The sequence below is a fragment of the Pagrus major genome, chromosome 2 (assembly GCF_040436345.1).
Source record: "Pagrus major chromosome 2, Pma_NU_1.0".
Classification (NCBI taxonomy): Eukaryota; Metazoa; Chordata; class Actinopteri; order Spariformes; family Sparidae; genus Pagrus; species Pagrus major.
Genome location: NC_133216.1, coordinates 16,302,677 through 16,327,301, shown reverse-complemented (window position 1 = coordinate 16,327,301; position 24,625 = coordinate 16,302,677). Strand labels below are relative to the sequence as shown.

At 42.0% G+C, this 24,625-nt stretch overlaps 1 protein-coding gene across 1 annotated transcript; it reads right to left on the bottom strand.

The window, feature by feature from the left end:
- Positions 1 to 4,422: 4,422 nt before the first annotated feature.
- Positions 4,423 to 22,250, bottom strand: oafa (OAF homolog a (Drosophila)). Its single transcript, XM_073480094.1, has 4 exons — positions 21,520 to 22,250; positions 8,514 to 8,648; positions 8,244 to 8,424; positions 4,423 to 6,308 (listed from the first exon to the last, which is right to left on the bottom strand). The coding sequence occupies exons 1-4, from the start codon at positions 21,751 to 21,753 to the stop codon at positions 6,034 to 6,036; spliced, it is 825 nt and encodes a 274-aa protein (XP_073336195.1). The 5' UTR covers positions 21,754 to 22,250; the 3' UTR covers positions 4,423 to 6,033.
- Between the last annotated feature and the right edge of the window lie 2,375 nt (positions 22,251 to 24,625).

The window sequence follows — 24,625 nt, the reverse complement described above, 5'->3', positions numbered from 1 at the left end:
CTTCTCTTCTACCGACAAAACAATCAAGAAAAACAGCTGAAACCAACTCACAGTTTCTCTCAAACACTTGCCTGTCAGCAGTCATCAAGCCAACTTTGAATCACATTACACCGTGAGGGAAAAATGCATAGAGGCACATCTTGCTCCCTAATATCGCTTACAGTAGAAAGAGACAGCATTACCGACCAAAGACTTGGACTGTGCAATCCTTTGTAAGTGACCAACAATTAGCCTTTGCTTGAACTATAATAGCACTATAGTTGGCAGGCCGAGGGTCTGGTGGGGTGAGGGGGACGTCTCTTCTTCTGCTGCTGTGACGTTTGTACAAGGAGGTGAGACCATGCAGATGGACAGGCCCACACTCACTGGACGGGAACAAGATGTACACTTGAGTCTCAAAGACTTCAAGCAAGTTTCAAAACTAGATGAGAGGTTACTGTGTGCTTGGTCTCAGACAGTTCTCATTCTTTCAGCACTGATTAAATGACATGTGGCCTCTGAAAACACCGATGAATCCAAAATGTGTTGTTGTTGTTTTGGGTGTGGTGTGAAGCAAAATTAACAGTTGTATGGGTACATGGATGTTAGGGTGGCATGGGGAGTTGAAGCTGTGATATTATATGAAGTGGAACACTCAATTTGGGTAACTTTCCACTTTTCCAAAACAGTGTGCCAACTACTAATACTTTCCTCACTTACGCACAAAGTTTGTAACTGTTGCTGCCTGGGGTCTCTGAATCAAAACAACAAAAACAAAAGATGTAGTTTCATGACGTTGTGGGTAACAACGGTGGGGTCATGGGAGTTGCTGATGAAAATCCACCTGATATGACCTGAACAAAATGTATTTGAATTTGTATTACCATCACGTTTTGTCACTTCCTTCCTCTTGTTCTGATATCTATCTAAAAGGGGCTTAAAATTTGTATAAATTTACATGTATCAAATACGGATTGTGTTGGGACATGAAAAAAGAAAGCTTCTCTGTCTCTCTCGGTTTGCCTATGAAAGCCTGTGGATGATCTGTTTAAGTTGTTTAATGCTGCTGGACCGTGGATTTCTTTGTGAAGGACAACAGTCCAAAGGATGTGACTTTATGCGTGTTCTCGAGTGCCACGTCTTATCGCCTCTCTCTGCTCTGCTAACAGAGAGCCACATAAACTAACGTACACCTAGCACAACACAGAAGTTCCACAGAGCCCCGTAAACCACAGCAAAATTGCAGATTTCTCTGTTTGAACACTGTCAGAAAAAATTGGGATAATGTAAGTACACAACTCAACAAAACATCTGGTCGTTTTTAAACATTTTAAAGTGGAAATTTTATAGATCTATATATAAAATGTCAGAAAATAGTGACAAATGCCCATTATAACCCAATGTGATGTATTCAAATGAATTGTTTTTTTAAACCAACAGTGATATATGATATATTAAGAAAAAAACTCAAAGCCTCACAGGAATTTCTAATTTTTTTTGCTTTCGAATGAGAGAATATATTGAACATTAAATTTGTCGGGTCATAAACAACCCATACATAACAAACTAAAAAGGAAGAAAACAAAAGACATGGATTCATCACTGGATCTGGATGTGGAAAGGAACAAAATATACAAAGAAATAACACAATCTACGCAAACTGTACATAGTATATAAAACACACAAGGTGTTACGCATTAAATTGAAGTGATCACCAGTTAGATAGACAACTTAGTTTGGGCACATTCCTATAACTTTGCCTTCACATGGCATCATGCAGAATATACAGCCTCCAAATGATGTAACACATTATAAAACTGTCTGACTGATACAATATTTTCCCTAGCTAAACAGAGTTACACAAACAGGTCAGATGTTAGGACTGTTTAATGTATTTTTGAATGAAAGAAGTGGATTTTTACAGGTTTATGATACACAACACGAAGTGTGAATTACGTTCCCATGGAAACCTGTAAGAGGAAATGAGAAGAGGCATTTGGCAACAAGCTAGCTTAATTAATGTTAGCATTAATGTCTTTTCCCTGAGCTAAACTAAGCTGACTAGTACCTACACTGTAGAGGTAAGAGCACCAGAGCTCACCCTTCATTTAAGAAGATGCTCTCATACCGGCTAACTACCACAGTTAGCTGGATCAGCTAGCCGCGGCAGCAAGCTAGCGTTACAGGGCTAACAAAGCGTTTTCTTACAAGACTGTAACACATCCACAACACTGACAGCAGTACAATATCGTTACCTTGGTGGTGCACATGTGGCTGTCTCTTCCTTTACATCCCGGGGTTTTTTTCGAGCTCAGTGAAGGTATGTTTGTGCAGGAGGCTGTAAAAGGTTTATTTGCAGACACAGTGGCTGCTATTTGTTGCCCTTTAAATGTGAGCTTCAACAACAGCCTCCCTCAGCAGCATCCCTTCATTTCCCTACCGCCTTATCAGCCGCTGCACATGCAAATATAGAAAGCAGCAGGCGTGTGAACCGGCTGTGTAATCCCATAGTATACCGTAGTTGTGACATTGTGGCAGGCTTAATGAATATTTAACAGGAAAAAAAGCATGTTTACATCCTTCTGGATGTCTTCACGAAGCGGCTGGATGCTGCCTTGGCTTTTTTAAATTATAACAGTGGCGACACCTTGTGGTCAAAGGCTGGAATTACACCCAGGTTCTCCTCCAGCAGGGGGACAAAATGGAAGAACTACATGATAATAACACCACTAATGTTCTTAAATTTCCTTATTTTACTTTCTGTTTTTTTAAATTATAATCTTATTTTATTATTCTCCTTTTTTATACCATATTCTGATGTCTCTGTGTTAATGTTTCATGTCCGTTAAGTGTCTGTTCTTTCTTGAATTTTGTAGAATCAAATCTAATCAATGCACAAAAATGTTCTAACATGTCTAACAGGGAGGTGCAGAGAACATCCAACCTGCATGACCTGGTTTGAAACCCTAGTAGCAAGCCCTGCCGAAGTGTCCACAATAGGGATGCACATTTTAAGCAGTTTATTTGACCGATAGTCGGCTGCATTAACAATCGCTTATCGGTTAATCATTCAAAATATTTGAAATGTGTTCTGTTTTTTACGGAAGCCCTAAAGGGCCATGCATTCATACATTTTATTTCCTCTGTTTTCCCATGATAACGAGTTAATTTCATTTGTTTTCTCGAGATCTTTATCTTGAAATAACAACTGCCGTTTTCCCGAGATAACGGGATCATTTTCTCGAGATCTCGAGATAACGACACTTTGTTTTCCCGAGATAACGATATAATTAATCCGAGATCTCGAGATAATGACTGTGATATGATAGGCCTGAGATTATGGAGACGCCCGGGACCTTGTAACATTAACGAGGACATCAGGCTCACTTAGATTGCGCCGCCGATATAGCTGAAGCCTTGCTAACCGTCTTTTTAGATTATGCACACTAATGTGTATATTATCTGTAATAGCAAGGCATAATGCTATTTCAGCCTGTGTCAGGCCTTGATTGAAAAGATATGTGACGTGGTGATCGATATGCTCCTGCTCCTCTGACATTGCTACACTGAATGATGTTTCCTGCAATGATTTAATATACTACACTATCGTTTTGTTCTCGAATTAATTATATCGTTATCTCGGGAAAACAAAGTTTCGTTATCTCGAGATCTCGAGAAAATTATCCCGTTATCTTGGAAAACAGCAGTTGTTATTTCGAGATAATAACTCGAGTTCTCGAGAAAACAAATGAAATTAACTCGTTATCACGGGAAAACGGAGGAAATAAAATGTATGAATGCATGGCCCTTTAGGGCTTCCGTAGTTTTTCCCATTAGAAAACTGTTTTAAACACTGACGTGATCAATGTGCGATGAAAAATCAGAGCAAGCGACATTAGGAGTTAAAAGTACGTTCATACATTTTATTTCCTCCGTTTTCCCGTGATAACGAGTTAATTTCATTTGTTTTCTCGAGATCTCGAGTTATTATCTCGAAATAACAACTGCCGTTTTCCCGAGATAACGGGATAATTTTCTCGACATCTCGAGATAACGAAACTTTGTTTTCCTGAGATAACGATATAATTAATTCGAGATCTCGAGATAATGACTGTGATATGATAGGCCTGAGATTATGGAGACGCCCGGGACCTCGTAGCTGGCATGGCATGCTGACCGATGGGTTTCTTGAACACTACTGTAGGTAAGTCTATTTCTCCATTTGTTTTGTGCTTTTATGCTTTCTATACTAAATTAGTTTTTGATGAAGGGATGAATGAATGTCACAACAGCTCAAGATCTCAAATTAATTATATTGTTATCTTGGGAAAACGGCAGTTGTTATTTTGAGATAATAACTCGAGATCTCGAGAAAACAAATGAATTTTGGTAGGGACCTGAAAAAAATTGCCCATTAATACAAAAAAACACATTTACTCTCACTTGTATCTGCAGTGCAAAGAAAGACTTTATTGAAACAATTCATGAAAAACACAACTCTTAAATGGTACATCACCTAATTGCTTCATTTTATCCTTATGGCAACTTTTTACAACATATCCAGAACTCTTTCATAAAAAAAAATATGTTTACAAACTTAATCTACACAATTACATAGCAAAGATATCAGTGGAAATGTTAAGGCACTTGATCACCAGAAAAGGCCACAAATAGAAATGTTTCACTCATTTGGTTCTTTAGTCAGCCGGACGTACCAGCACACGAAATGAACGCTTGATATGGCAGTAAAGTGTGAAATGAAGATGGAGGTAAGACAAACCAAAATTATACTTCAACCAGGCGGACGAAAAGAAGTTTGGTCCCACAAGTTCAAGAAGTGCTCCTTGAATTACGCATGAAAAATTATCAGGGATATAAGATGCATAAATTATAAAACATTTAACTGTTGACATGAACACACATAACCAGAATTCTGCCACTGGGATGCAACAGAAAATATAAGAAACTGAAACACTGCTTAACCAGAAGAGGGCAGTAAAGATTATTTAAAAGGCCGTGCTGCAGTTTTAGTGACTTCTAACATGGAAAAACACTAAACTGAAGAGCCTGTTTCTAGAAACTGAAACATTACACCCTTCTTTTGACAGTATTTCCTTTGACTTTGGTTTATTTGACACTTTCAAACAGGATGAGAATGTGATTGGTGGGCGTGAGGAGCCCCCCATGGGTATTAATGTGGAAAGCAGAAGTAAAACTCTCCTGTTAAGGAAGGTAATACACCTGTTGATCCACGCTCTCTGTATTAGCATGAAAACCTGGCAACAACACCCATGTTCTGAGATGTGTTTGACTACTTCTTGTTACTGAGGACCTGTGGTATAAACGTGTGACTTTAAGAGCTTGTTTAATGCAAAAAAAGGAAAGAAGACTGATGAGGTTATTTATGACATAAAAGATACAAAAATAGTCCTCCATAATTTCACTTAGCAACCAAAATAAATAAAGCCAGCATTAGAGGAGCATTTTCTGTGTCGGCCAGCTTACATCGTCATAGACAGGCGTCTGGCTGGTTTTTCACAGAGATATAAATCCACCATCCAAATTTTCCTTCACCAGAATGGAAGATTGTATTTGTACGACTCCTTTGATCAGAGATGTTCCTCTGCTGGTGCTTAATTGACCAGAAACGCACTGTCCAAGCTTCGTGCATACCGTAGACTGTATGAGAGGTTATTGTTGTTGGCGTATGTCATCTGCTCCAATAATTTCTCCATAAAAAGAAAGGCACAAAAGTGACAGCTTCTTGGCAAAGCCAAATTATAGCTGATATGTCATTTTCCCAGAAAAGGCTTAAAGTTAGTGGGTTCTCTTAGAACGACTCCTTCTTTTGGGGTTTTGGTCTCGTTTAGGAACCTGAATTCATTTCAGCTTGAACATCTGGATCTCCCCACCTGAGACAGCTTCACTCACCATCACATAAACTGAGGTCCAGTGTTTTCTGTGTTTACTTTGAATAGCATGGGTGGAGAAGCATTGGCTTGGCTGGGAGAAAAAAAATGTATTTCTCTTTTCTTAACCATGCAGAACAAAATGCTAGGTCTCCTCGTCCCATAGACACAGCTGTTTTTGAGGAACGTAGTAGGTGAAATGGTAACCCTTGCTGCAGCTCTTTATGCCGCACTTGTAGTTAGAGCCTTTGCCCGTGCTGTCCCGGCTGCGGCAGTACTTCAGCAGACACGGGTACCACTCCAGACGCAGGCTGTACGTGCAGAGACAGGGCTGCCACATGTCTTTAGTGGAGTGACAGGCCTGAAAGCTGGGCGCCTCCACTGTCTGGGGCAGGGCCTCGAATATGGAGCCATCCACTCCTATAACACAGACAGGAGAGGAGCATTGTCATCTGAGCTTGTGGTATTAAAAACAAAAGCACGCTGTCATAGACTTATGTGAATCCTTCTCTTTCTCATTTCACTCAATTAAATACTGCAGAGGGTGAACAAAGTGGTTCAGAAGAGGGGAGATGGTGCAGTAAAGGGGAAGCTTTGTTATGCAAAGGAGATGCTACTGTGATTCCCTCTGCTGATAATGGTGCAGAGTGCCTGGTGAACCATGACCATCAACATTGTTTCCTCTGTAACAGTGCTGTCAGTGCACAATAGTGCTGTCATATGGATTCTCCTCAGCCTGGATAATGTGGACTTCATTACTGTGAAGATACTGGATCCCCCTGTGAACATGCCTTGATGGTAATAATAATAATAATAATATTGTCATATATTGTTAATCATGTCATGACTGTTTAGCGAAGTAAACAATTTACCAACGAACCGACGTGCTTGGTGCACTTATCAGGAATGTAAAGAGACAACGAGGAGGGTAAACAGAAGATAGCATGAACAGTAATAGAGTTTTATCAACAAAAAGCAAGAGATAACAGCTGGAGTTGGAGTAATATCAACAGAAGGAAGTGGAAGATTGTGTTTAGGTGATAGAACCAGGGAGTGTTGGGGAGATAAAGAGCGTCAGGACAGAGAAACATTGTAGAGGCAATCAGGAGGGATGGGAGGGAGGGATGGGAGGGAGGGAGGGGGAGAGATGGGAGACGGACATTTTGCTCAAACCAACAACAGAACTTGTGTAAGTTTCAATAGCCTAAAGTACTCAGAACTCTTCGTCTCAGGAACTACTTTTTCGAGAAACTAAAAGGGTACCTCAGGTGACGGCTGTTTTTTCAAGTCCTGGACTCGATCCATCACAGTCTTCCTTTGTTACTCTTTGTTTATGTATCCAAGCACAATGAACAGAAAACAAACTGGTTTGCAGCTGCAGATTTTTATAAATGGTGGCTGAAATGAAATGCTGCAAGTACTCGATCAGTCAGAAATGTTACCACCCTGAAAGTTCCTGCACTTTTGGATAGTTCTACGTCCCAGGAACTTAATTTTGACACTGGGCTGGGTTGCCATATCAATCATTGTTAATCATGAGCAACTTTGGGCTTCTTTCTCTGTAAAGTCACTTACAAATATTGGTCGTCGCTGGTTGCAGTTTTTGGGGCTTGTTACTCAAGTTTAGTTGCTACTTTGGGTTTGCACCCATGTCTCCTGTCTCTCCTGTTTAATAGAGTGGAAATGCCCAGATTTTATGTTCCGTCTACAACCCAGGTTCGGTTCCCTCCACTGCTCCCCTTCCCCCATAAACAACACAAACACTGGTGCCATTAAATCAAGTGTGATTTATGAAGATTTATTTTTTTAGCTAGTTAGCTAAAAATGGCGAAGAATGGGAAAAAATATAGCAAAGGGTGGAAGGAAGAGACTGTATTGAAGGACTGGATTGGACCCAAAGTGGGGGAGAATTCCCAGCCACTCTGCAGATACTGTGAAATATGTCCACATCATGCAGATTTTCCTCAACATGCCAGTTTGTAGTGATAAAAGTAATACATTACTATTACCTCAACAGTGTTTACTGATACAATTGGTCAGCTCATTATATGCAACTTCTTTACTTCCGTTTCACCTATTTATTTATGTCAGTTTTTTCTAAATTCTTTTGAAATGCTAAATAAATATGTAATGTTACAGTATAAATTGATCAACAAGCCTGTTTTGGCCTTTTTTTTTAAAGCCAGGTGGCTTCTTTTGGGCTTGTTTCCATAGACCTGTTTGCTTGTTTCTTTCACAACATCTGGCAACATTGACCCCGGTCCCTGCAGTGGACACGGACTGAGTTCCTCCAAAAGGAAAGTGACTGTGGTGGAAACGTGGCCAAAGACAAACAAAGACAAGATGACCACTGACCTTTGTCCAGCCAGTGTTTGACATCGGCCTCCCTGGTGTAGATGGCCTCCCGGGCCTCGCTGCACATGTTGTGGATGTGAGAGCTGAGTTGCCAGGCCCGACTCAGATTGACCGCCGCGCTCATCGTCAGCTGCTCCAGTCCTCTCCGCTCCTCTGCCAAGCGAATAGCCTGAGGATTTTTCTGAGCAGACGACACAAAATGATCAGCGTTGACAGCCACTGTTTCTTATAATATAACCCACAGATGCTGCTTTATCTGCTGTGTCATACCTGTCTGAGGCGGGCCATGGACTCGCTGGGGATGATCTCATTGCGGCCGAGGCGGGAGATGAAGCACAGAGCCTGGTACTGGTTCTGCCCTCTTTCCAGCTCGCCCAGGATCAGCGCTCGGAATATCTTCACATCCTGCGAGACATCAGGGATGAGAGATGACAGGCTGAACGGATAAACAGACGACTCGCAGATGTCATTGAAGTGGTGCATGAAGGCGAGGCTATAATAACTTACTGTTTATAAGCGTAGGCTCACACAGATTAGAACAAATACTCTTTCCATTTCAGTGCTTGATGTAGTACTTTTCCAGACACTTAAAGTAATTCAATATGTGGAGTTCAAAGATGTTCAAACAACTGTCTGCTCCGTACACCCATAGAGCCTCATCTGACACTTTGTTGATACATTTCGTTGTCTGTAGGCCTGTGTAATGTTACTTCAGTCATGCTCTGGTTCTTTGTACTGTCAAATTAAGACTTGGGCGCTGTTTCCTGACAAACTTATCAGAGTTCCTCACATGCCATAAAAGTCAGAACATTTTACCACGCTGTTTAATGTGCAACTGAAGAAGTAGGAAAATGGTGATAGTGAAGAGTTCCCCCATAAAAAACGTGTTGCTGTTGGCAAGTGTGTGAGAGATCTGGCGCCAGAGACAAGGCCATAAAGAGTTCTGTGAGAGGGCATGCAAAGCATGATGGGAAGCTCCAGCAGTGGGAAGAGCCGAGCAGCAGACCTGTCCTCCTATTCATAAGACACCCCCCCCTCCACTACTTGGCTTCTGCTTCAAGACAGACAGTCCCAAACACCCCTCCTCCGCTTTTCACACACCCGTCTGAAGCCAGCAGGCTGCAGAGGAGTAGCAGTTTCAGGGCTGGAAGGATCTCTGGGACAGATAAACAGCCCAGAGATAACCCCATTGAGTTCTCCTTAAGCTCTGTGGTCCCACTTCCTGTATGCTAAAGTGTACACACTGGCAAGAAAGCAATGCAGGCTGCCTTAGAAGTGTTTACGCTCTGTTGTTCTTTATAGACTACTTTGCATGATCACCCGTTCCTCATTTACGAACCACTTTTGTCTGCGAGAGGAGATTCTGGCAGGCGTTCAATACAAGCATGGGTATTGCACAAGACAATAATGTGATACTATTTGACCTTTGGAAAGCAAATCACTGACCAAATATTGATCCATGGCTTTTATGTGATATTAACCTCAGATTTTTCCCTCTCGAGTCCGTGTGAGCTGCTCAGCATTGGACGAGAACATGGACTCAAAGGACTGTAGGAAAACAGAAAGTTAAATACTCAGACGTTCCCATACTGCGATAATAAGCCAGCACCCTCGTTTTTTTTGGGTTTTTTTGCAAAAAGAACAAAGTCTGAATGATTAAAGAGAATGTCAGGACTAGAAAGATGTGAATATATCACAGGGAGCACAGTGAGATGCAAGGACGAGGGAGCACAATGCCGACAAAGTGCCATTTCCCCTCAAGTGCAGGGAGACACAGAGGCCACGACTTCAAGACCTCCCATATTGCAGACACATGGCGCTACGCTGGGACACTGTGTTTGTACGTACGTGTGTGTGTGTGTGTGTGTGCAGGCGGAGAAAGAGGGAGAGAGAGAGAGAGAGAGAGAGAGAGAGAGAGAGAGAGAGAGAGAGAGAGAGAGAGAGAGAGAGAGAGAGAGAGAGAGAGAGAGAGAAGGAAGGGGGAAGGCATTCGTGTCAGCCACATAGAGTTGCCCCAGGGCTCTCTGGGTAATTACAGAGAAGCAGGGCAGCTCCACCAACTCTGCTTCTTTGGAACTTACTCAATGGTAAAGTGTCGACGCCGAGATCTCCTCCTCCCCTTGTGTCATTATGTGTCCAGATTAATGATTGTCTACTTCTACTGCCCTGCATTTGGACTAAGGCCAGAAAGGGCAAGGGGCGGGCGACAATGTTGAGTGTGGAAGTTTTTCTGATGAAAATCTTAAAGGAATACTTTGACATATAAAAGGGAAATGCTCTTATTTGATTTACTACGGAGACTAAGAGGATAAAATCAATAATACGTCATGTCTGTCTGCTAAATACGAAGCTGCAGCCAGTTAGCTCAGCTTAGCATTAAGCTTGGAAACATGGCCTAGCTCTGTCCGAGGCTAACTAAATCTAAATCTCACTAATTGAGACGTTTTATGGTTTGTTCAATTCATACAAAAATCAAATTGTATTGATGGCAGTTTGTGGTATTATGGGGGGACATGTGCTTTACTCTTTCTAGATTAGGTGTACCATCCTGGAGTGCTATCAAGTCACTGCCAGACAGTATAAAACATGGATGCAGTCTCTGTCATGTCACCCATAAGAGTCATTGTGAAGCTGTGTGGTGGCTCTGGCCATCGCCATCTTGTCAGCTAACTCTCGGCTGATCCAAAAATGGACAAAGACACGGGGAGGTGAGGAGCTGAGGTGGGCCGAATGAAGCATTGTTGCTAACAGCTAGCATCTAGCTGTCACTCAAAGGCTCAATCATCACTGTGTCAAAATCAAAAGAAGTCAAAATCTTCGAGATTATTACTTTAAAGTTGGGTATTTTAACGTGGGATCTAATGGGGACTGACTCTTTTTGCAACCAGCCTCAAGTGGCCATTCAAGGAACTGTAGTTTTTGGCACTAATTTTCCAGCTCATCAGGTTTCCTCTTTGTCGCTGTTGTCAGCCAAACAATCCAGCGTATAAACCCCTGTAAAATCACAAATTGTCTTTTTTTTGACAGTTTGATTTTATGAAAGGATTAACGAATGAGCTTTAAAGTTGCTCTTTTTGTTAACTTTCGACAACCATGCTTGCCATTTCCCCATGTTTTCTAGACTTCATGCTAAGCTAAGCTAAGCAGCTGCTGGCGGTAGATTCATATTTAGTACACAGACAGCGAGTATCGATCCTCATCCATTTCTCTCATCTAATTCTCTAATAAATTTAATCACACTGGCAGCACTGAGTAGGCGACACTATAAATATTTTTGTCTCCAGCCAACAGTTAAGAGAAATTAAGCTTAATCGTTGCCTTTAAGTGGCAATAACAAACCGGTGTTGATACCTTCGCGGTTTGGGTGCAGCTGGGATAATCATCAGCGTGGCTTGTAAAAGCAAAAAGAGTAATAACAATGACATCACCTCCACATCTCCATCCAGACAGAAGCTGTTGGATTCAACTGTTTGTTTGGATAAGACTAGACTCACTTCTGCCTAGCTGAGAGCAGCAGTGGCACATGCACACACACACTGACTCGTTTGTGCCGACACACTCAAAGTGCGATAAAAGAAAACGCAGCGAAATGCCGTGTGCTGTGATTAAAGAAGGTTTTACACCTGTTGTCACGATGACAGCAGAGAGTGAGCACGGAGCTCGCTGATCAAACAGCAGCTACCGCTTTTAAAATCTGCCAAGGCCGAGTGGGTTGGTGGTGTTTTTTGCAAGCTGAAGATACAGGCAGAGTATGAATATGACAGAGGATCAGACGAATATGACAGAAGCAGGTGTCAGGCTCCTTTGCGATGGTAAGAGGGGGTAAATACTGCAGCAGAACCTGTTTTATCAGTGATTCAAGTGCTGCTCAAATACTCAGATTACCAAACAGTAATGGCGGTGATATATCTGAATAGGATAGCACTGATTCACCTTTAGGACATCATATTCAAGTGGGCCTGCTCGAGCTTGAAAATGAAGAGTAAGGCCACTTGAACTCGCAGCTACTCCCTAAAAAAAGTGAGGCTTATATCGGGAAAATGAGTCACCCTCCTAAAAGTGCATTTCCACAGAACTGCGTAAAATTAAAGGTTTGCAGACCAACATTTAGAGAAAATCACCAGGTACGGACATTAAGAATTAAAAGGGTGACATTTCCCCGTCTTGACTGGTAATACCATAATCAAAGGACAGAGTAGCCTTGAGTTTTTCCCCACCAGAGCAGTGTAAATGTCAGCATGGCTATAAATAATCCACACAAGCACAGATTCCTCAGCAATGCTCCCTGACACCCAGGACCTGGTCCATTTGCAGACAAACTACCACTGGCCAAGAGCCAAACACAAGTCTGTATTCATGCAACATGACTAGTGGGTCATACTAAGACCTGTTAAACAGGAGAGGGGGGGGGGCTGTTTCATTGGTGGTTACCTTTGGTGGGCCAGGTTATTTAAGAGGTGAACAAAAGCCTATTCAGACTCTCAAAGGGTGCCATTTACAGTGAACATTCTCCGGCACTGTAGCTGCAACCCAGCTAGCCAAATACGCTCCCCTCACAGAGTATGTACCTGCTTTCCTGGCTGTGAAAATGAGAGCAGCGCGAAGCCAAATACTGAAAGAAAAAGCTTATTTTCTGAGAGCTAAGAGAGATATACATCTCACTTGTGGGTGCCATACTAACTGTGCCAGCTCACACTTGCATGCATGGCTGGACATTCAAACACACACAAATGCATGCACACACGCAGACCCACACACAAACACAAACAGTGTGCCAGTAGCTATCCCCTGCGCTGGAGGTTCTTCCTGTTTTCCAATCCCCTCTAAGACCCTGTCTGTTGATAAGGCTGATGGCTGGCTGGGGAGGACTGTCGGTCAGCCACGCTCTGATGAGTCATTTGGGATCACTGTGGGTCTGTGTGGGTATTTGAGTTGGCCGGACGTTATTTTTTCAATCAAGCTGTTGGAGCGGGATCCAAAAAGTTTCTGAAATATTAAAAAAAAACAAACACAAGAACAGCTAGAAACGTTTCCCTTTGCCAAATCAAAAGCTGCTCAGTTTTTCTACAGTTTGATATGTAAAAGCTCATCATACAGGCTTCCAGTTGGTACCTTTGGACTGTATTTGTTGAAACATAAGTGATGAAATGCTGTGTTTACAAATGGCTCCGACTCCCCCTTCAACAACAACACACGCATTTACCATTTACCATGTTTGGCGATGGTGGAAATTTGCCTTGGTGTATGAGGGGGAGCCCAGTCAAAAAAAAAAAAAAGCCCAGGTATAGGCAGGGATTAAAGATCATGTTGGGAGACAGAGTGAGAGAGGGTGAGACAGACTAGCGCAAACAAAAGGACCGGGAGAAAAGCCGCTGCGTTAAGAAATGCTTGAGTTGAAGCTAATTACATAGGCTCCAAAGACAGGAATGTGGAGTCACATTCGGGGCTGGTCACACCTGGCTGTCCAAAGAGCCGACCAATTAGTAAACAGTGGCAGTGAATGGACGATAAAAACACTTGAGGCCATGGAGAGAGACGTGTTCCCCTTGGCTGTCCTCCTAACAACAGTGGAAGCTAACTTACTTGTCCAACATGTGAACTCAGAAATCCAGCTACACAAACAGCCTTGAATTTAAAAAAGTCAGCAAACCTGCGCAAAACATGTGCATCACCACAACGGGGAACTACCCATTCACACAGAATCTGGATACAATTATCTAGACACCAAAACTGTTTATGGAGACTTTTGCATTCAGGAAATGAGTAGGAGACAAACAGTGAGTGCTAACAGGGAAGGAAATGAGGCAGATAGATAAGGCATAAACAATAGAGGTGGCTTGAGTCCCATTCAGCCTCTAGCCGTTGTCCCACAGCTTCATATCCTGTTGTGAGGGGGACGCATACAGTCTTTTAATGGAGAGGCATTTAAACTTTGTCACTGTTTTTTGTTTTCCTTAAAAATGTGTTTTTGAAAGCCATGAAAAAATACTTTAACAAGAGAAACAAGAGTAAACAAACTAAATAAACAAACTCTCTTTGTTTTAATGACTGAATAAACTGAATAAACAAATTGACCTTAAAAGGACAACACAATTTCATACTGTTTTACTTTGTTTATATGTGGCGGACCCTGCCACCTTTCTAGCTTCAAACAGAGTTCTGGGCACCTTATTTTCCTCTGAGAACAGCTTGTTTATTTAGTTTAGAAAAAATAAATAATTCTGACTTTGTATTATTACCTCATTAATATTATAAATATGAATTATGAATATTAAAATTATGAGCTTGGATTTTTTGTCCAAAACTACATAGAGCCCCTTTAAAAGGTGTGATATGAAGGAATTGGCCACCGGTCAAATTCATACTCAAAACAAATAGGAAGCAGCATATCACCAGAGTAAACACTTGCCATTAGCTAGTTAGCTCAGTTAGCCATGCAATTAGCCATCCCGATTGGGAGCTCGCATACCAGGGGGTTGTTATTGTTCACACTGCTAGTAGGATTTTTTAGACCAGGACGGGCTGGGGTTAGCTGGTTAGCATGATAACTTCATATAGACATCTCTGCAATGCAGTACATTGACATCATAATTTTAAAACTGCTATTAAAAATGTTTACATATTGCCCCTTTAAATTGTCTTCAGGTTTGGATCAGTGTGTGTGGCCTGTTTTATTCATCTATTTGAAAAGAAAAAATGTTTTGTTTTACATAAATTCCAAGCAGCCTGATGCTAGTTTCTTCAGTCACATTATAAAAACATTAAAATTCCTTTTTCATTCCTTTTTCTAGGGTTTCTATGCTTTTTTCAGAACTTTGACAACAGACACACTGTTTTATGACCTAAAAGTGACACAGGAGTGGTTTATTTGACAAGAAAAAGGGGTGACGTAATGCCTCCCCAGGTGTGGACCCTCATAACTTCAGCATTGGCGCTCATTGAAATGTCACAAAGGTTGCATACTGAAGTCAAACACTGCGACTAAATTAGTTTGAAACTAACCAGGCTGAGCCAGCCAAGAGGACAGGACACAGCCATGAATTTCACAAAGGGACATTTCAGGACGCTGTGTAGAGAACAGAACAGAAGCTTTGGCAGAGTAAACCCTTTGTTAGCTTTTCCGCTGCCAAGAAGAGCAATCTTAAAACCTCTGAGGTAGTTAGAGATGATCACAAATATGCATGATGCACGCCACAACTTCCATCACAGCACCGTGCAGTCCACTGCCTCCGATCAGTGGGAAAAAAAATCTAAAAAAGGCAAATGATAGCCGTCGTTCTCTGCATGACTGTGGGAATGGGAAGCTTTTTCTTTATCAGCAGCATTACAGATGAACATCTGGTCTGCTGGTGGGAGGAGGATGAAGGATAAAGACATCAAGAGGGGCAGAGGGGCCACGAGAGGGCAAAGGGGGCCAATGTAGGGCCTTGACGGGCCACAGAGGAAGCTATTTTCCAGGGATTCTGAGTCAGCAGGGAACAAAGGGTGGCTCAGAAAAAGACTTAAGTGTATGGGTTTATCTTTGAAAAGGTCCACTGCCTGCACACATTGCAATGGAGGATGCAGGGAACAGAAACAGAAACAGAAACACCATTAGAATAAAATCAACCCACATCTGAACTAAATTTAGGTGTAAAATTCCAAGTAAAGAAAAGAGATTACGAGCGGTGCAGTTTCTCTGAATCACACAGCTTGTGACATATCTGCAAACATATCTGTTTATCTCTCCAAATCAGAAAAGAGCCATAGCATGAAAAGGGGAAACTGAATAGGAGTAGAGGTCCTTTAAGGTCCTGTTCCACGTAAACACAAGCCTGAATACCAGAGTAATTATTGAGATTAATGAGGAAAAACTGGTTTATTTCCAATCCGTATGGGGACAATTTATTACATTTATTAGTGTTGGTGACTCGCACATGACTCGCTGAGCTCCTTCCCAAAACAGGAAACCTCATGCGCCCCCACAAAGATTCTGAAACAACAACGTTTTCCCAGAAAGGGTGACACTCACCTGTAAAAAAACAAAGTCTTTACAAGTTTGTGCAAGTGACAAAGTGGGATGGTGTTTCAGGGTTGAGTGAGAGGCAAGGTGTGGCAGCCAAAAGAGAAAAAAAAAAGCAGGTCATATAATGCGGTGATGGCACTGCACTGACTTGCCACCGATGTACAGTACAAAACAACCGGCAGTTGCTTCATTTGGCAAACACCGGCGTTTCCCACAAACAAAAAAGAAGAACAAATTAGGTTGCCAGCAAGCCTCCCACACAGGAGCCAGTTTGCCTAATAGCTAATAAAGACCTCAGTCCAAATCCATTTGAACAATTTTGATGGATGACCCAGTATGTGACGGCTGTGGGAAAACTAGAAATCTGCCAAAATGGATCACAGATACTATAAAGAAAAAGGCCAACCAACCTCCCAACCCCCAACTCTCTGTATTTGACACAGCACACGAGGGTGTGTGAATAATCTCCGATTCATTCTTACAGTGAGCTTACTGATGGGCGTTTCCATAAAGCCTGTGTGCTTTGAAGACAATCAGAATATACACTAGAGTGAACCGACCTGAGGCTGAAACGGCCCCCGGCTGAAACACAATCCAGTTTATAAGGCTGAAATGAAATGAGGAGCTAATAATGACACAACTCATTCTCACCATGGTGCCATTGTTTACGAAATCCAGACCCATTTAACATGATAGTGAGAGACAGTTTGAGTGTTAAGTGGTCTCCAACATCTGGTGCTGCCTTGACCCCATCAGCACAGCATGGGGTCACTCAGGACACGTCTACACTGATGTGGGTCAAACAGAAAAATACTCTCCACAGTGGATGAGTTTGAAAATGGCTTGATGTTGTATTAACGGGGTTCCTACACCTTTTCCATAGTCCAATTCAAGCCCTTTTCAAGCATTTTCAAGGTGCATTTTCAAGCTTTTCCATCAATCCGATACATTTTGTTTGCTTTATACTACTGACCCTGTGTAGAAATTATGTGATGGGTGTACTTAAAGCCACACAAGTCGCTTGCTGTTTATGGATATTGGCTACTTGTACAGTAAAAAAATTGCTAAAGGAACAGTTCACCCAAAAATTTAAATTCAGTCGTTATCTACGACACTTCAAAACTTCACCAGACTTCCATCAGCATGGAGGTGAGTAGATAATGACTGCATTTTTCACTTTTGGTTGAACTGAATCCTTTGAGTTGCATACATGTGTACAGAGCGCTGCTTGGAAGTCCCAGTTCTAATAAAAAGATTATGTAGTATTGTATCGGCGCATACACTTGTGTACGAACAGATACCAATTCCAGCATTTCAGGTTGTATCGGTATCAGAACAACCCTAATTTATGTATATACTCATAATGATTACTTTACTTCAACACATTATATCAGATGTTTCCTGATAGACTTCAACAGAAGGGTGACAAATTCAAGTTTCATGTTTAAAAATGTGTCACCTGTCTGTAAGTTACAAGGCTTCCTATATAACCTCGCTGACCCAATGTAAAACAACTTATTATGAAACTAACGCAGCTATAATTTCAAGCAGTTTCAAGCACTACATCCAAAATCCAAGCACTTTTTGAATCTTAAAAAAACGTTTTCAAGGATTTCCAGCACCTGGTTGAACCCCTTTATTATGGATGGCCATAATGAGGCTTGTTTTGTTAACTTCAGTTATAAAGCTAATGATTTAAGAGGGTTATGTACCCTTAAAGACAATGTTTAAGCATTTTTTCACCATTTCCTCTATTTTTGGTTAGAACATGATCTGAAAAAACTTTCCAAATCTAAACATGCTTTTTCATTTTATTTTGCATTAGTGGGGCCAAATGTTTGGAAATTTTCTTTAAATAAATCAAAACAGATTATAAACATTAAAGATGGTTTGTCATAGAGCCAAGGTGCATTATGTAACTATAGACCTACATGGATGTGCACCGCTGCATCCCAGATATGAAACCTTCTTCATATGTGACCTCAGCAGAGAGGCCTGTGAAGTGAAGTCACTCACATTCCTGCATTGATCGCTGGTTGGACATGAAAGCAAGACATATGGAGTACAAACTGATTAGCTTTCTGACAAAGTTTCTACATCTGGAAAGACCCAAAACAGCCTCTCAAATATGTAAGACATTTCCCTCGGATTAATCTCCTAGACATGGTTTATGTCCAGCTCAAGCTCTTAGACCATAAATTATTGTACTGTTTGCTGAAAGATAAAAGCCATATCTGCCACTAACACATGACCGAGGAGGGAACTGTCTATTCGAGGCGGAGACAGCCCGTCAGACATGTTTGATGTTGTATAATTGAACGTTGACACTGAGCATGTCATCAGGATATAACTGCAGACACACTGCTGCAATTTTACAACATTTAGAGCAGATTCAGCTGTAAATACTTCACAGTGATACCAGATCGGAATGAAACGGATGAGATCACGAACATAAAACCCCTCTACTTCACTTTGAAAGGTTATGAATGAGTTCAGCAACCTACAAACGCAAGATAAACAGGTCGACTCCCTCCCATGCTGCCTGTCTTTCATGAAAAATAATAACGTCGTAGTTCATCTGTGGTTTGAACTTAATAGACGATGTTATCTACATGTTGAGGTTTACTCGACACGACGCAGAGGTGTCATGAGCGAGCTAACCCGCATCATCTTTTCCATATGTCTGCTGAGCAAACCTCCTGAAATCACAGTTCGGTTGATTCTCACAGTGATTCATTGCTTGGATAAGGTTGACTAAACTTCCTTCCCGCATGCAGCGGAGCACTCGGCCGCCACTGTCTAATGGCTATAACATTTACCCATCTCATCTTTGCCACGTATTCACAAAGCAGAAAAGAGCTGCTGTCTGATGATTATTTATAGAGTCATGACAAAGATCTGATGCTTTTTTGTTTTTAAACAATCCTGGATGAATCAAACATAATCACTTGGACAGAAAAGGCTAAATGCTTGATCAACTCATTAATTCTTCTTTAATCCGAATATTAAATATCCACCTCTGGCTGTGTTGTTCATTATAAATCTCCAGTGTTTAACAGCCCTGTTAAAACACTCTTCTTCCCACATGCGTTCATCTGGACTGTATATTCATGGCAGCTGCAAGTGACAGCTCATCCAACTTTCCATAAATCTTGGAGATACTGCACAAGAGCTGAATGAAAACCACATGCAGGAGCAGCGAGGAGAGGGCAGGCATGAAGGAGCCGGCGAGAGACAGAGAGGGGGACAGACGGAGAAAGAGAGGAAGGAGGGGCGAGGAGGCCAACCTACAACTGTAGCAGATAAATCAGGCAGCGGAAAAGTAAAGTGATCTGAGAGGTTCTGTTGGCTTTATTCAAATAAGCAAAACCATATGTGCGTGTGTGGACCGGGCGCAACTGAAGGGACACAGCGACACGGGGCGCCTGCACAACGAAGCAAAGGCTCGGCGCTCACAGATCAGTGTACGTCTCTTTATATTGGTTTGTCACCGATGATTGGGGGTGACGGCCTCTTCTCTTTCAACTCTAAATTAGCTGTTTTGGTTAGTGAACCAGACGTGCAGATCAAAAAGGTCAGACATGCCCACTTAATCCTGGTAAATCTCCCCCTTCACATCTCGCCAGCCTGTCAGCTTCTGTGTGACAGCAACCATCACAGACACATGCCTTTGCTCTGTGCGCCTCTGTGAGTCCACCACACTCCTCCTCCGACCCCTCTTACACGCAGCAGTTGTAGTTTTCCTTCCAGGACTGACATTTATGTGTCTCCGAGTAGACACAGCATCATCTTTCCAAAAAACCATGAACGTAGAGCCAGTCAGGAAGGGACACTTGATCTGCTTGGCTCCTTTTAGAGGAATGCTAAATATGGCTGCTGATGATCAGCTCTGGGCAGCGGGGGGTTTTAAGGCCATCGGGGTGTGTGGACATCCACATCTAAGGAGCAGCAGCTGTCTTGACCTCTGTGAAACTCCCGCTGAGATGGAAAAAGATGAATGAAAAAAGTTCTACTTAAGTTTATGTGTGAGTTATAGTGTCTGCTCCAGGGAGGTTTAGGCTTTTGGGATGTTTTCCTTTAAAGTTCAGATTTTGGGAGCCTGCATCCTCGCCTTCAGGCAACGAAAGAGGCCACTGTGGCTACTGGATGTCAGACTTAATGGAATACAGATTTGGGGCAAATCTCATGAGATAATCAAAAGAGAAAACACAGGGGAAAAAAAGGTATTAGGTAAAGGAAAACAAGCGGACATTTACATTTACTCGTCTTGACCTCAACCCTAGGAACAGGACTATGGGTGGTAGGGACATGAGGGCTCAGATGGAAACAAACCCATTTATAAATAGTCCTTAAACATATATGTTTTAAGCGACGTAATGATGGGATCGTAGGAGGTCAAAGTAGATAATTACGGCAGGAAAACAATTGCATAATGGCACATCAAAACTCATCTAATCTAATTTGATAGTCAACTTTTTCTGGATGCAAGCTGCTTTTTAAAAAGGGGCACTATGCAGTTCTGGAGAAGAAATTCAACCTCAGAATTTTAAGGTAATAACTCAAAACTTAGAAATATTTATTTTTTTCCATAACTGAATAAACAAGCTGTTCTCAGAGGAAAATAAGGTCCCCAGAACACAGTTTGAAGCTAGAAAGGTGCCGGTGGCAGGGTCCGCCACACATAAACAAAGCAAAACAGTATGAAAGTGTGTTGTCCTTTAAGGTCAGCTTGTTTATTCAATCATGAAAACAAACAGAGTTTGTTTAGGCATAACAAACAGTCAATGAAGATCTTTCTCTTCTGATTCCCCAAAACGACATAGTGCACCTTTAAAAGTGATGGGGAGAAAATTGGTCATTTCAGTAAAGTGGTAGGGACATGTCTCCAACCTCCCCAGTGTGAAGGACTCCTATGGACAGGACTTGGATTTGGTAGAGGGGGTGTTTCTGGTGATGTGAAACATAAACACACCCTTGTTTGGTTATTAGGTAAGGTTAAATGATTAAATCAGTGGCTCCCAAAGTGAAGTCTGACAGATCTCCAGGAGGTTGAAAAGTAAAACAGGGAATCTTGAAAACCAAAGAATGGCTTATAACAAATTATTTAATACTTAATCTTAATCAAGGGGCACTGGGGGCCAAAAAGTGGGACACATCCTGGTTAAACGTAAAGTTTTACAGCATCTTCCGAATCTCATGTGGTCAGGTGGGTCTGAGTGGAGAGAAGCGTCCCCTCCAGAGGTAAACAGGACCACCACCGCCACCTCTCACCTGTTTGAAGTCCGCCACAAAAGTGATGAGTGTCCCATCTCCCTGCTTGAACTCCAGCGATATCGCGTCTTTCTCGCTGTCCGCCTCCAACACCTCCTCGGTCACCAGTCCGTCAGAGAGCCGGACCCGGACCCGCAGCTCCGAGCCCAGTCCCACGGCGACCACCAGCACCAGTGCGGCGCAGAGCCGGGTCAGAGTCCGAGCTGAAGCCGCAGAGATGCGACTCGCAAACATCCCCGAAGAAGAAGACGCGAAACTGAAGCCGACGGAGGAAAAACTCGAGGCGAAATCCACCAATCTGCGCTCATAGCCCCTCACTGCTTCCTCTGGGGTTTCTGCGTAAAGTCTTCTCCCTCATATTCAAAGTCCAGCTTCGCAGTCCCATATGGTCTCCTGTGTGCCAGCAGCACTTTCCACCAGAATTACAAACACGGTCATGGAAATCAGACGACAATCCCCCGCACTGAAATCTCTGCTGTTCACTAACTTCTCCTACTTCTTCTTCTTCTTCTAGTTCACTTCCATTGAGAGTCCGGCGCTGCTGATCATGAAGATCATGCGCATTTCAGTCCGATGATCGCACGTTGCTTCTCATTCTGCTTTGTGTTGATATTCCCGTCTTCTTCTCTCTCTCTCTCTCTCTCTTTCTCTCTCTACACTTCATACAGTCCCGTCACTTCCTATCCGTCGGTATCCCACCGCTGCTCCAAACTTTCTGTTGTGTGTGTGTGAGTGTGTGTGCAGTGATGGTAGTAAACTCTTAAAGCCACACCACCCTCTGAACACTCTGCCCATCCCCCTGCAGGCCCTCATGTGATCCTCCTGCACTCCAGCAAGCAGGCTGAACTAATAATACCCCCCAACAATTATAACAAAGGTGTTGTTGGGATTTGTAAATCACTGCTTTGTGGATGTTTGCTCTGGTTCATGTGGGATAAATAAATAAATAAATTAATTAATAAATACTAATAAACAAAAGACACCTTTGGAAAACACTTAGCCTCTCACTCATCTCAAAGTAGGTGTTTTCTTAAAGGGACGGCTCACCCCAAAATCAAAAGTACATATTTTTCCTCTTACATGTACCCACCAAGCAAATACATATCCAAAAGGCGTCTATTCAAAGTTTTTCGACGTCTTTTATAGACGTCTATTTAAGGTGACTACGAGGAACTGTTCTAGCGGCGCCAGCGCTTGCTGTTGTGAAGATCTTTGCTAGGACGAGTGACAGAGAGAGCGCAGGATGGATCGCAGTGAGGTCATGTATTTATATGTGATTTTATATGCGATCAGACCCGAGCACAGGCCCTAATAATAAGCATATAAAAATAGCTTTAGTCTTTTCGCTGATGGGCTCGTTTACTCTTTCAGGTCATTTATAATCATCAGAGGAGTTACGAGACTGTTTCATTAACACTTAAAAGTTCCTCGTAGTCACTTTAAGTTAAGTTTTTTCTTTTCAACTTCAGTCACAGACATCTAAAGAACTTCTTGTGGTTCAAAGTTCAAGTTTAGATTTGAACCCTGAGCCTAAACCTCGGTAGCCTGCACAAGGTAGGTACTTTACCAGCATCCAACCTTAGAATATTAGACTTCCTGATGCAGGTCAGATGATCAAAACATGATGTTTAATAAAGTGGATGAATAGCTCTCCTGCTAAAGCTCATGCCTCAGGCAGGAGTCTAAGACCAGAGGTTCAAGTCCTCCCTGTACTTTTTGCTGCATGAAGTAAAATTGAGCCATCACATAAACTTACATTTTGAACCATGAGAAGTTCTTTAGACGTCTGTTACTGAAGTTGAAAAGGTGTCTAAAATGACATTGTAAAAATTTTAATTTTGGATCCTGTAAGGATGATACTTGGACATCAAAAGTGAACGTTGAAAAGACGTCTAAAAATCTTTCATTCTGGCTCTCCACTGGACATCTTTTCAACGTTGGAAAAGACCTTGAATTGACATGTTTTAGATATGTTTTTGCTTATCCAGATTGTTTTGGTGTCGGGTGCCAAGTTTTGGAGATATCTGCCTTAGACACTGGATTAAAAACACTCCAGCGTCACTGGTGATTATCAGCTCCAGCTCCGATCAGCGATGATGGAAACACAACACTTGGGTGGACTCGATAATATTCCTCCCTTGTCGGGCGAAGTTGCTGACATGCTGATACTTCTCCGTTCAAGCAGCACTCAAACATTGTCCAGTCAGCACTGAGTTTGAAAGACCGACTGAAGATGTTATTAATAAAGACTTTTTAAAACAAGCTTTAACATCCTCTGAAAGTAGTCTGCTGAGGTATATGGTCTGCTGCTTTCTACTGTTCCCTGTTTTTCTGCCCTTGTTTAACAGGTTTACCCTAGTTTAATAAACACCACATATACACACTATATTTGGTCTAAAAATTGTTGTAAAGATGCCTCCTCCTGAATGTAATGGGACAGATGACACTCAGCTTGTGGTGCTCAAAAAAGCGCCAAAAAATTTGCTTGAAAAACGTCACAGCAGTGTCTCTTTCCATAAATCATGAACCAGCTACTCTAGATAATCCACGGACCTTGTTATCAGCAGTATTACATAGGAACTATTTTCTTTCTGAAACGCCACAAAGAAAGAAAGTGTGCATCTACTCGTGGACGAGAGGCTAGCTAAGCTAGGCTAACTAATGTAACAGCACATTAGAGGAGGACGCTTTTAATGTTTTACATTTCCTGCTGTCACGAGCACAATCCTCTTGTCCATGAGAAGATGCACACTTCCTTCTCCACAGAAAGAGAATACTTCCTATATGAAACTGCTCATAACAAGGTCTGTGGATTATCTTGAGTAAGCGGGTCATGATTTATGGAAAGAGACATTCTTTGGTGATTTGATCACGACGAGCTGGGTGCCATCTAATTCCATCATTTTTCAAGAGAAGGCATCTCTACAGACAATATCTCCTAAACTTGGTTTGATTTGGGGTGAAATGTCCCTTTAAGTTTTCAACTCTTTCGAAATCATGATAAATATGAGAACTGCAGTGCATTTATGTCATAAATGTGTTATGATAGATACATTCTTCTAAAGCATCCTTTTGGCTTATCAGACATTATTGTCTCTTCTTTGCA

Coding starts and splice junctions, on each gene's coding strand:
- oafa (XM_073480094.1), bottom strand. CDS start 21,753: ATGTTTGCGAGTCGCATCTCTGCGGCTTCAGCTCGGACTCTGACCCGG. Junction 8,649..21,519: donor TTGTGGCGGACTTCAAACAG/GTGAGAGGTGGC, acceptor GATGTCTCGCAG/GATGTGAAGATATTCCGAGC. Junction 6,309..8,243: donor CAAACACTGGCTGGACAAAG/GTCAGTGGTCAT, acceptor TCTGTGTTATAG/GAGTGGATGGCTCCATATTC.